The 13,290-nt window shown below is 36.8% G+C and overlaps 1 protein-coding gene across 4 annotated transcripts in view; it reads left to right on the forward strand.

The window, feature by feature from the left end:
* Positions 1–13,290, forward strand: part of LOC150098259 (zinc finger protein basonuclin-2-like) — a 543,553-nt gene that overhangs the window by 251,795 nt on the left and 278,468 nt on the right. For 2 of the 4 annotated variants that reach the window (XM_090406426.1, XM_090406425.1), the window contains exon 2: positions 5,410–5,654. In XM_090406426.1, coding sequence (XP_090262552.1) covers positions 5,410–5,654 — 245 coding nt within the window. Of the gene's footprint in view, positions 1–4,670; positions 5,216–5,409; positions 5,655–5,691; positions 5,834–13,290 lie in introns of those variants that run through there. The other 2 variants (XM_090406424.1, XM_090406427.1) reach the window with 2 other exon arrangements.

Consider the following 13,290-nt stretch of genomic DNA (forward strand, 5'->3'; position numbering starts at 1 on the left):
GATGATGGTATTACACTAATAAAGCTTGCTACTACTTTTCAATATACAAGTGTGTTTTTCTTCCTCTCTTTCTTCATAAGTGGGCTTCCTTCTTTTTTATATGTTTTTTCGAGTCACTGACTGTCAAGTTTTCAGAGATATTGTAAAGGAAAGAAAGTTAGTCACGACGCACAAGTTGTCGGTGGTACGGATTTCAGTCTGCCTTCTGAATAAGACGAAAGATTCTCACAAGGATTATAACACACTTCAAAATCCTTACATTAATTAAAAAAATAATTACAAAAGTAAATAAAAAACTACGTATTTATGAATAAGAATATATCTGAACAGTATATATATTCTATTAAAATACGCCCAGTATATCTTGCATTGTAATTCTGTGTGTTCATCATTATACGTAGGGCATCCAGATGGAATTTTACACGTTCAGGAATGGTGAATTGTAAAATTTGTTTCCTTTTCTTTAAAAAAGAAAAAGTATTGTAAGTTGATCACCGTAAGTATTGTTCTTGGCTAACGCCCAACACGCAGAAATTAATCTCAGGATGACCTAATGATTACCCCGTTCCCATGGTAACAAGAAGGGGAAAATAAAAACTAAGGCGTTCTCTGGTAAACTGTTGCCTCTGAACTGTTAACCGTAAATAGAAAATGGAGAAGTGATTGAATGACTTTCTGTGGGAAGGAAGGAACTGTTTTGCCGTAGCGGAGAAATTTACACACAGTGAGTAATTTAAAGTTGCGTAAGGTGAGGTATCGGAAGATCTTAATCAACAGAGCTAAAGATAGGCCCTAGATATAGTGTTGATAAAGTTAAAGAAAATTCACTTTAGGACAAAAGTATGGTTTGTTTCCTGAAGCGAACACTTTTTATATTGGTATATGCACAATAATACTAGAAAACCGTTTTATTACGTGCATTCAAATATAAGGAAATCTTGGAGAAAAAAATCTTCATAATTATAATTAATAATCGAAATATCTTCCATAAGATTCAATACCAGCGAAGTTTATGGAATTACAATACTTAAATATTCCTCCATCTAGCAAAGACAAGAACACGTTTTCCATCTGATAACAGAGATTCAGTTGTGATATCAAAAACTGCATCTACAAAATTGTATTTAACTCATCTTGAACCGGTTTTTCTAGTTTATAATAATTTACATATTGCTTGCAGTTAATATATGAATTCATTTATTTGATATTTAAGTCCTACAGCGAATCAAGTTCTGAATAAAGAACCAGAACCATTTAAAACAATTCATATGATTTTTGGTTGTACATTGTACGAGGTTTGCTTGCAAATTCATTCACAAACTGGAATATACAAGAATAGATACGTGGAAACAAAAATACTTATTTCTAAAACCACTGTAAGAAAAAAAAAGTTACAGCAATATTTAAATATTTTTAAATATGAATTCAAAATAAGGATCGCGGTAGGAAAGAAATTTCATTCTGAATTGAAAATGTTGTTTGCGTTAAGCATAGTATTTGCTACTTAATCCAAAAATGTAGTTGTGCATTTTTGGATTAAGTACCCACTCATCGAAAAACCTCAGTGCTATGCTTTTCTTAAAGGTTTGTTTAGATGAAAACGAGTTTCTTAATACAGAAGCAATCAAGGCTATGCATCGTCCCTAATTCTGTTACTTACGAATATACTCATATACCCAAGCCGATTTCACTTCGAGGGAGGAAATTTCAGAATTTTCGGGGGGGGGGGGGGGATGCTTCTCCCCATCTAAGATCAGCTAACCCATTAGCTGTTGACACTTACTAGATAAAGTTAACGTATTTGATTGAATCCGAATTCAATCTTTCCCAACCATGGAGCGTATGTTATTTCCAACCAGTCAGCAACATTGCTCTTCGGCTACTATTCAAACATCCGAAATGAAGCAAAAATCCTATCACTGACCTTATCAAGACCGAAGAACTGCATTGTTGAAAGAAAATGCACTGAAATGTCTGAATTCTTGAACTGCTTCCTCTATATCCTTCTTTCTGTTTCAGACAAATTATTTCACAAATCAACGATACAGATCTGCACCATTTAATAGGCTTGCCTCCCCTTCCTGCTTGTTAATTCGCTACTGAATATACATACAAAAAAATTTGGAACCATCGACAAGATTTCCGATATTAAGTCTATTTCAACACACCACATACTTCAGGAGTATTCCGTTCAAAACAGTATTAGCGTAGCATATAAAGTGGTCATCTGTTATGGAAGATGTTTTGCTGATCTCATAAACCAGTTCGTGTTAATTCAAGCATTTATCAAAAGCGAAGATATAAGAAAGAATTCTTCTACCCGCAGATATTTAAAATAAATGTACAGCATAAGAAAAAAATAATTAGCTTCACTTGGATGTACAAGGAAATAACTTTAAAAGTATAGTTATTTATAAAATTACAAAAAAAAATCTAAAATTTCAATATGCGCGCTTATCACCATTTTATTTTTTACATCATGAAACAAAATCAGTCCGAATATCATTGATTAATGTATAATAAACACAATAATTCGTAAAAGTTGTGAAATGGATGTATTTCCTTGATGCATTAATTTCTTCACTTTAAGATTAAGATCTGCGAAGAAATTATACAGATCAGTTAGAATAATACAGTACTCAGGTGGTTATTTTCATTTTATAGTTAGATTCATTAAGTTAATTCTTATACATTTAAGAATTAAACATTTTGAAAAGAAAAAAAAAAAAAGAAGAAGCCGTAGTAGTGTATTCGGAAGAAGGGTAGAAGTTAGTTCCTTGGTCCCACGTGATGGTTTCCACTACTATATTAAGATATAAACATATTTTAGAATACAAAAAAAGTTTTGGCAAGTACAGCTGTTTCGCTTTTGCACGAGCTCTTCAATTACAATTTCTTGTTCATTAGGACTTCTCTACAAACCACAGTTTCCAAAATATAATTGAAAATGTTGCAGCGCGGATAATCTCCAAGTCTGGAGTCCTTCTTTCGGAATCTCTCACACATTTGTGAGCAATTCTGATCCAATAGATGGAAGAAGAGAATGAGCACTCAGAACAGCAGAAAACACTTATGGAATGTGCTTATTATTAGTTGGAACTTATCGCTCTGTTTTACTTTCCGGAGGTTTTCCCCTGTTCTGGATGTTCAACTGATTGATTTGCACATTTACATAAGGACATTCCATGAGGCGCTGCAATCGTATTTATTTTTCAAATATTTCATTAACTCTCCTCTAACATATCATTTTCAAGATGAAATATTCCTTCCTGAGTTTTAGAAATTTTGCGTATGAAAATTTTTCAGTAAAGATTTTCTTCAAGTACTAAACAAAACTCACAATTTTTATAAATATAATTGTGCTGAAGCATTATTATTGCTGGTTGTAAGTTTTATATTCAAAGTTGTATATTATTAAGTGATGAACAATAGATTTTAATATTATGTTTGTTATAAAAAATTGATATCTTTCCGAATTGTATTTTTACATTAATTTTTCTGTTTATGCCAATGATCTTATTTACATTTCAAGATGTTTAGTATACAAAATATTCCATACATTGTAATTGTAACCATACAATGCTTTTCCAACTTAATTAATTTTTATCGTTTTATTTGAGGAATAAATTTATGGGGAGGAACCATCAACATCTGAGCTGTTTACTGAACGGGTTGGCAAAGCATATACACACCCACCCATCCCTTGTCTATCTCCCTCTCTGTGCTTATCCACCCTGTGTTGTCTATATGTGTGTGCTGTCGCTCCAGTTTCTGAATGTTCTTTCGGTAGGGATCAGATCTGGCGTGAAAACATGTTTCCGGACAGCTTCGACGTGTGTGGTGCACACAGGATTAAGCGATAAGACGTTCTTATCAGCCGAAGTCAGTGTGGGACAATCTGATAAGGCCTTTTTACAAATGCAACGCACTATGTGGCCACGGGACAGGTATAGCAGACGCTGGGAAGTGCCCATACACAAAAGTGCCTTAAAGTGACAGAGGACGTCTGCTTTCCGCTGCTTCTCCATTGCTCGCTTGGCTGTCGGCGTCATGTCAGCTGCATCAACTACAGGTCTGTCGCTATCAGTCGTCCTGTCTGTAGGTGGAGCTTGGCCTCACTTGGTGACAACGGATTGGCTACCTCTGTCAGGTTAACCAGGTGTAGCGCTGCCTTTTGCTCCTCCTTCTCTACGCTGTTTGCCGACAGCGTCGGGCAGAATGCGACAAGAAAGCAGGCCAGGCCAAGGTGGCAGGAGACACCCTTTTCCGCTAGCCTCCAACGCCAAGATTTGTAACCTGCTCGCCGAGTAACAAGAGCACACATTACAGAAAATGCTTCAACACACAGTCGCTGAAATCCGAGTTGCAACTTCACTCACTAAAGCTAAGCGACAAAAAATAATAAAATAATAATAAAAAAAAAAGCCTTCAATTTTTCCTCAGCATTCGCTCTCATTCGCGCTGCAACCTTCTCCGGTGTGAATCCATCGCAGTTTACTTGAACGGCGTATGGGGGCGTTAGTGTAGGCTTTCGAATGATCGAGCGAGACTGTGCTACGCGGTACACGCACGCACATACGAACGGGACGGAGAGTAGTGGCTTGCGAGTCGTAAGCAACGCTCAACGTTCCGTCGGAAGTATGTGCCGATTCATTCAGCGTTTTCCATAGAACGCTCGCTCAGTGACGCAATCGCAGTAAAGAAAACTTTTTTCCACTGCCCCTAGCACGTGTCTGGTGGCATCACCAGGGAAGCCAAAAAGCTACCGTAGAGTTCCTTATTAAAGTTCGCTCGGCCGTAAGGCTACCGGCCCTTCGCTCTACCCCTTGAAGTTGTGCGTTACGTGGGCACTGCTGCCGCACGTACAACGCAGCAGGGGGGCGTAAGGGAACAACTAACGTGACCCCGTGTCTGTGTTGGCCGGGGGCGAAGTCAAAACAATCCACTTTTCCTGCGTTCTATCTGGCGCCGTAAGCGCAACGGAAGGAGTGCTGCCCACTCACCTCTGCACGGCGATGAAAGTATGGCAAGGACCACGGAGGACATTTTAGCAGTCCATCTCCACGACACCTGGCGTATCTGCAGCGTCTCTCGGACGACGACAGCAACTGATGGCAACACCCAGCTGTCCGGTACATGTCTCTTCTGTTAGCCCGCAACGGTGGTGACGTCAAGCTGGTGCATCTTGGTCTCCCTCTCGCCCGTTTCGACTCATGTAAGCCTATGTTGTTCTTCTGTCCTATCTGTTTGTCCTTAAGAAGGTGGGTCGGGTGGGAGGGGCCTCGGCCCGTGTGATATACAGCCGCCATGTCTCGTGGCACCAACTATGCCGAACCCCCCTCACCCCCCTCGCCCAAGGGTGACAAGATGCAAGCGCCGACTCAAAGCTTCTTCTCTGTTCCCTGATAGGGGACGTGCCTTTCTGCGAGGGAGCCAGCAGAGTCCGGCCAACCCCCGGGGACACCAGGGCCTCGGGTGCCGCAACAGTCCCGACCGCAGCGGCAGCAGTTCCAGCAAGCCTTGGACAAGGGTGCGGAGTGTGTGCACGAGCGGTGGTCGCGTCAGCTGACAGCAGCCTCATGAACGCCGGAGACCAATCAGACGTCGGACTGGGACACCGGGCGACGCAGGCCGCAGCACTGGTGATGGACGTGGTAAGTACAGCTCTTCTTACCTCTCCCGCTCACGACCTGGTCAGTAACAGAACGCGTAGTGGATACAGTCATGTGTGCGTCGAGTCGGCGGGAACCTCCCCACGGATGACAACGATTTTGTCACCTTTACTTTGTCTTTATTGCAGGGCGTCGGGCCAGTGTCGTCAACGATAATGACCGTGAGTGTGATTCTTCATTGATTTAATCTTAGCTTTAAGTTGTTTAGCGTTCTTGACTGTAGTGTGTTGTGAAAGCACGCACCACCTGTAGCTAAGGGTTTAAATCGGGGGTTTATCTACACTGTTATTATAGAGCCACCTTGACCTAATGTGTTCACATGAAAATGAGTGACAGCTTAAGGTGTGGACGATAATGACCCATGCAGGAGAGGCAATAATTGGATCCTTTCATGACATTGCGTTACATATTAAAAAAAAAAAAAAAAATGAGGCAGCACTATGGAATGCGCGCTTCGAGTCAGTCAACATCTCCCCCTTAGCTCGACTTTGTTCTCCTAACTTGAAATAATTTTAGGTGGGCGACGTAAATAACAACTTGCCTTAATTTTATTAGTTGCTGACTGTTATGAATATGTACGTGATTTCAACGCATATTTTTGACAATGAATATTACGAGAAATGCGTACTACTTATGTTGTACATTTTAATTACTATATCTTTAGTAAATGTATAAGAAATTCTAGGATTAAAGAAGTTCGGCTACAGCTTAAATATGAATTTAAGTGACTCGCCTCTTGAGTAAATTATGGAGGCTGTCGACACGGTTCTTCAGAAAAAGACAGTCGATAACATTAATATATTTTAATGTTCAAAATGGAATATTAACGATCTACAAATCTCGTCAATTACGCTTTGCGAAGTAAACATAAAATGGAGAAAATATTCAGAATTTTTTTATGAAAAAAATTTAAAACTAATATGAGAAACATAAATACCCAGAACAGTTTTTATAGCTTCTTATGTTATATATTAAAACAAATCCACGGCATTAGTTCGATGTAATGCGACGGTCAATATCGATATATTTCCTTATTATTTTTTCTGGTTTTCATATTTTGCATGCGTGCATTTGAATTTGATTTTTGGATAGGTACTGCAGTATTAGTAAATTCAGTAATTTTCTCATCGAAAATAATAATAATAAATCTGAGATCTATGAACTCCCTAGTAAGGTAGCCAAACTGCGATAATAAAAATCTACTTAAGCCGTTTTAAAAAAGATAATAATTAACTAGCAGACGACGAAACAGTAAGCGCTGAGCTCGAGATGAAGGCAATTTGAAACACAACAAACTATGAAGGCCTCGTCAATGCAATAATATTTTGAATACGAGATTTTATCTTATGACTGCGCTGATAATATACAACGGTAGTATATTATTAATAAAATTGGACGCTTTATTTACAAAATAAAATTTGTTCACGTTCGCCAATTATCGTGCCAGGGTCGTTTAGCTGTGGATTATCATCTGGCTATTGTAATAAGCTCTTCTTACGGAATCTATTGTGAAAGTTATTTTCACTCAATTAAGTATTTTAAGTTCAAAACAATTAACTTTCTATTTTTTTCCCTCCAATCAGGAAACAGGCATTTAACAGCCCGTCTAATCAGCGCTGTTAACAATATAATTTTTAGGCTTCGGCTTTGCTAGCTCTCCGCACACCGCGCCTGTCCGACTACCGGGAGAGAGAGAGAGGATCGTGGCTCATTTCACAGACATTCGCAAAGCCGCTAACCATTGTTTTTCGTGACAAAGAATGACAATACTACTTTAAGTTGTCTAATGAGACATTGGTACCTGCATAAGTTGCGTGACAGTCGCGAGCTTTGTGATTATCCGTTAAAGCAGCTGTGCAAGCGACACGACAGTGCATTTGTCGTGATGTCGAAACCGTGAAGACAATGAAGGGAATAGCGATATATGACATCAACTAGCGGAACGCACAATTTCTTTCCGAATATGTCGTGCTAAGTCGAAGAAATGAGGCGGTTCGATAGCATAGCGTCGCCATGTCGGGATAAACAGGTGCAAAAACTAAAAAGCGTCTGATGTCATGTTGAAAAATTATTCTTTTTTAAATCTACGGAAAGCGAACTGTACCACGGATTCTTAAAAACTGCACTTATTGTTGTAATCTTATTTTTGAGTTTGTATGACAAAAAAAAAGCTCAACTATCACTGGGATGTGTATTTTGTTTCAAATTAAATAAATTCAGGTTTCATCTTTCGCCATACATAAAGCTGTGGTCATTTAAAAAAACGAACTGGCAAAAATCATTCGGAAATTTTAACAAACATGTCTGTTATGCTTCAAAGATGTAAATCACACTTATCATTCGACATTAGAGATACGCCAGAAATAGCCCTGCAAAATGCTTTTACGGACATCCTCTATCTACGTAGATGACTAACTTCGAATTCTTATACCTGTATAAGGTAAATGGTAAGCAGATCCTCTCTGTGTTCGTTAGCACCTGTCTTCTTGGCAGGTCCTAATAGGACATGAGATCAGTCTTGTTGACAGCAGGCGACCGTGTAAACATGACCAAAAATATAAGTGACAGTGTAGTAATTAAGACGATAGTTTTATGCCTGAAGGTAATATTGTTTGTAATGAACACTCTTTTAACTGGGCCGAGATGATACACTGGGAAAAATGCTGTAATAGACGCCAGCAGGTGATGGTAGTCTCGTTAACCTTGTACCTGCATATTAGCTACACATAAAATGAATCTTGATTGATGTCAAATTGAATAGCGATTGACGAGTATCCTTCTCATCAGGCATTTGAAATATTACACCCTTGTTGCTTAGATACGATTGCACGCGTATTTCGCACTTCCATTTTAGCTCTACATTGCCATTCCAAACAATGTAAATACGACACTTGCAGAGATAACTGTGCTGGCACTCATTGGCATCTTCTCTGCAATTGTTGGTGCATGCCAACATTAATAGTCTCAGCTAAAAGTGACAAACTGTCTACAGTTTTCCAGTAATTTTAAATTACACATGTTTTCGAGTGCTACTTAGTGCATTTTAGAATTTACTGGTGTGGTTTAGACATGACTGTATCTCCGATGTTTTTGTTATGGATTAATTCTGCGTTCAGAACTGTTAAAATAATGTTTTCAGAATATTCAAATAAGTAATGTCTGTTTACAAACGGCGAAACGATGCTTGAAAAAAATGCAGATTAATCTCGGCTAAAATTCGCAAATACGAGATTTAGGCTTAGGTTTGTTTCTGGAGAATAGTTACTGTTTCCAAATATGATTATGAAAAATATGCTTATCTAAAATGTTATCTTTTATTTGTGCTTGTTGAACTGAATTGCATTAACAATATCATCTCGGTGTTTATTTTCTAAAATATCTTACTGATTTTGAAATGAATAATTAAAACATAAGATTTTCTTGCGTTCAAAATATATGCAATAACTTTGTCATATTGTTGTCTATTGAGCGGCTTGCGACTAGATTACTCACGTGAATATGTCTGTCGTTTGTCTCTTTTTCACATTTTAAACTGATTTCATTTTGCTAAGCACCTTTTCCTCTCTTTCATTGAAGTTTTATTTGCTTCTCTGTTTCACAAACTTAAACGAGTACCTCGAACTTTTTTTTTTTTTTTGTTCGTATGGTAGCATTTCTCATATAGCCGAAATGCCTTAAACATGAACTTATATTTGAAGTGTAATTTATTTGTGCCTTAAGTTCCTGGAGCCGTTGGGAATATTTACAGCGAGGTCTTTACCTGTACATTACTTTTCTGCTGTCCATTTTCGAAATGTTTGTAAGAGATTCATCAGAAAAAGGTGTACACACCTGGAGGCTCTTATGTCAATAGGGGGGAATGTTTTACTACAAAGAGCAAATAAAGAACGCTTGTGGATTGGGTCATGTGAAGCGATCCACTAGGTATACGGGGAGATTAGTGGGGCATTGTTATGATATAGGTTGACACTAGCCGTTAAGGGGGATGTTACAGTCATCCATATGAAGGAGGATGCGAATGCAACTACCCGTAGGAGAGCCTTAAAAGAATTGTGGGGAAAGAGAGGAACTTGAAAGACACCATATAAGGAAATTATTTTGGAGGTTAATCGTTCAACCCTTTAAACAGTGTGGATGAGATAAGAAAAGAATGGGAAAAAAAGAATCTATGGCACACTTAAAATGGATGGCTGGGTGGACGAAATGAATCCGATTTTTTGTTTTCCTTTACAAACTTTGAAAGTATGCATTAAGAGAGGGGCATGCGTTGCTGCAGACGCTAAACCAATAATAAAAAAGAATATCCGGGAATGACTCTCAAAGTGGGACATTGTATTTTAATTCAGAATTCTACACTCTGTAGTCTGACTGCTTTCAGACAACTTCCATCATACCATTATCTTCAAACTGGTTTAGCACGACCAACTCTAGAATGCTTTCATTTTTTTCTTTTTGATTTGAAATGGTGCGGTTTTTTTTTTTTTTTTCTTTCTTGGAGCATATTCCAAATACTAGGAAGGGATTGTATTTAATCATCGAGCTATTCTAGCAAATAAGTTCTCTATAAACCTATGCTTACATTTTATATGGACACTTTTAGCTCTTCATTTCCCATATAATAATGTGTTTAAAATAAACGGTCATAAGGGAGGTTCATTATTTACAGCTTGCATCATTATTTATCAAAGTCCCGCAGCCCCCCCCTCCTTTTCGTTATTAAAGAATCTCATAGTATTATCTTTGAATTATTGTACGAATCACTGACATACGATTTCCTCGAAATATATTGAAAAAAAAAATGAATGAATGAATGTGGACGGGTATTAATAATTTCTTCCACTTAAAAAGATTCTATTACAGGCCTAAATTACTATTCATGACAGATTAATATTTTCATATCTCGCGATTGTGTACGTGCCTATTAATGGACAATCTGCTCGTGATTGGCAACTTAAAAACGAATGACAGCAGACAGATATATCAGATGGGCTTCAAAACACTCGATAAGCTGCAGTGGCGTTCTTAAAACACTAACTTTAAAAATAATGGGTGTATTTCTCATTCCAAACATATACAAGTTAATGTTTGTTTAAAAATAGTAACTCAAAAAAATATTATCTTAAAGGTTATTCAAAATATAAATGTTTTAATGAATAAGAATGTAGCTAGCTCCTCATTTTTCAAAAATAAAAATATTCTCACTACGCCTTTGGCTTTATAGTTTTCACATATACTATTTGAAAGCATTATTTTGAACTTCACTATATATATATATATATATATATATTGTTGATGATTAGTTCTTAATTTAAATACGAACCTACTTAACTATTGCTTGTTAATGTATGTGGAATAACTTATTGATTGAAATATGGACAATTAAAACTGGAATATTAACATCTTCTATAACATAACAGTAGAACCGTAGATAGATCAGATGAATTTGAAAATCACAATAAATTGCAAAATATCTCATAACGTAGCGACTGCTATTTCAATAATAAATATTACGCAGATAACAAGAGGGGGAAGGGATTTCATATGCGAAAGTGATGCTGGTTAAACATTATAGGTAATACTATGAGTACAGGATGCTCTGGATTATTTTTATTTTGTGAAAAGCAAATAAAATGAATCCGTTTGTTGATTAGGCCATGACTACTAATTGCTTGCCTTAGAAGTTGCATGTGTGGAATCATTTAGGAAGGCAAACAAACATCAAAACAATCTGCACATTCATAATTCATGATATCGATGTTTGGAATAGCAAGGATGACTATTCTATTGGAATATTTAGTTTATTTTTTATTTTTTTATTTTTTTTTTTATCAGCCACAAATGTTTATGTGTGTTTAAATAAAAGCAAATAAGCATTTTTACAGTTCGATTAACGTTGTTGATATATTCATTCCTGAGGCTAAACAAGGAATGCAAACCCTGTTTGCTTCTTGGGAAAAGAAGGACAAGAGAAAGTAAGAAGTTCGAGTAATTTTCGTGGCAAAATGCAGAGCATTTTGTTTTTTTTTTTGGGGGGGGGCGGAGGGGAGTGAATGAACAAGATCTGGGTTTACGTGTTAGCAAAACAAATCGTTTAAACTATTTCGCGAACGTTTATCGTTTCTTACAATCGGTGTTAAGCAACCCAGCTGTGTCAAGATGAAAACATGAAATTATAAACAGCTTCTATTAAGGAATGAATGCTAAAAAAAAAAAATAATAAGTTCGATTGTTTGCTCACGATAAATGTTTAACTACAGAGGTTTTAGCAAATTCGACTTGTCTTTTGCAAAACAAAAAAACGGAGAGAGAACTCAGAAATTCTTTTAACTTTGAATTATGGAATTCGAAGTAGCGAAGAGATAATTTTTCTTTTAATAGGATATAAACATCGATGAATTGTTCTTTCATTTCCATGAAATACATTGCTATTGGTTTCCATTGAAAACTTGTTTTATCCGAATTTTTCAAACGAACAATTCATCTTTCCAATACGTTACTACAGATAATAGTTGGTTATAGTAATATCTGAAATATGTAAGGAGGTTAAGGGATTGTCTTAGGATATCCACGTTGGTACTGTAAGTACTTGATAAAGATGGAAGTGAATAGAATTGGATCTCTTCATTGAAAGTTTTATTAGAACTGCAAAGAGGATTAATCTCAGACATCTCGCATGAGATAATCACTGTACTTAGTAGATTAGCATCGGTTTATTTGATAGTACTGGAGTTACCTAAAGGCTGATTTAAGAAATAAATAATTAGTTCCGTATTTTACGAATGGAACGCTGCTGTAGAGGAGCCAAAATTCGGCAGATCAGGGAAACAAAGGAAAAGGAAATATCAAACTCGCTAAAATGATTTTGATCGGCTGGGATACAACTGGCTTAAATAAATCAAACTTTCACTGTTGCTTAAGCCCAGCGGATCTCATAAACGCGGGAGTGTACTTCTCCCTCAAATGATATTAAGGATTTTAGATAAGGAGGCTTATCTACAACGAGCATCCTCATGATTATGAATGTCTCCATTCTGTAATGTGAATGAATGTGATCTGTGTTGAAGAGTATTGCAATGTAAGCACAGTTCTGATTGGTGTCATTATTCACGTGGGCAACCTACGAGGAGAACACACTTCCATATTGTTCCATATAGAGCAAGTGAAGAAGAAACAACCGATTTAAATGCATTAAATATCAGACATTTATTCTTGTTTAGTGATATTGGAATTCCCAAATGTATATTTTCCCGTTGAGATCGAATTAGAACAGAGTCAGATGCTTAAACAATCTAGCGAAGCTCCACATCCGCGAGACCAGTTGATGGAAATTTGATAACACATTTAAATGGAGCAATGTTCGGTTTTTAACTTTAGTAATATAAAATTATGTTCTGTTCAAACTCAGTAACTATAAATGATTTTAACTAACTATTTTCCATTACCACTCCGATAACTAAAGAAATCTACGTCTTATTTAGTCTTATTCTTTATATGATCAAAGTAGAAGTTAGGCCTAATGAACGAATAAATAGCGAGTGTGTTAATATGACCATTAATATAATTTTTTATCGCTTCTCGATGAGTTTTGCGATTACATGAGAGAAGCAGAAATAGTTAC

The sequence above is a fragment of the Typopeltis vanoorti genome, chromosome 16 (assembly GCF_054136105.1).
Source record: "Typopeltis vanoorti isolate ZY-2024b chromosome 16, IOZ_Tvanoo_1.0, whole genome shotgun sequence".
NCBI lineage: Eukaryota > Metazoa > Arthropoda > Arachnida > Uropygi > Thelyphonidae > Typopeltis > Typopeltis vanoorti.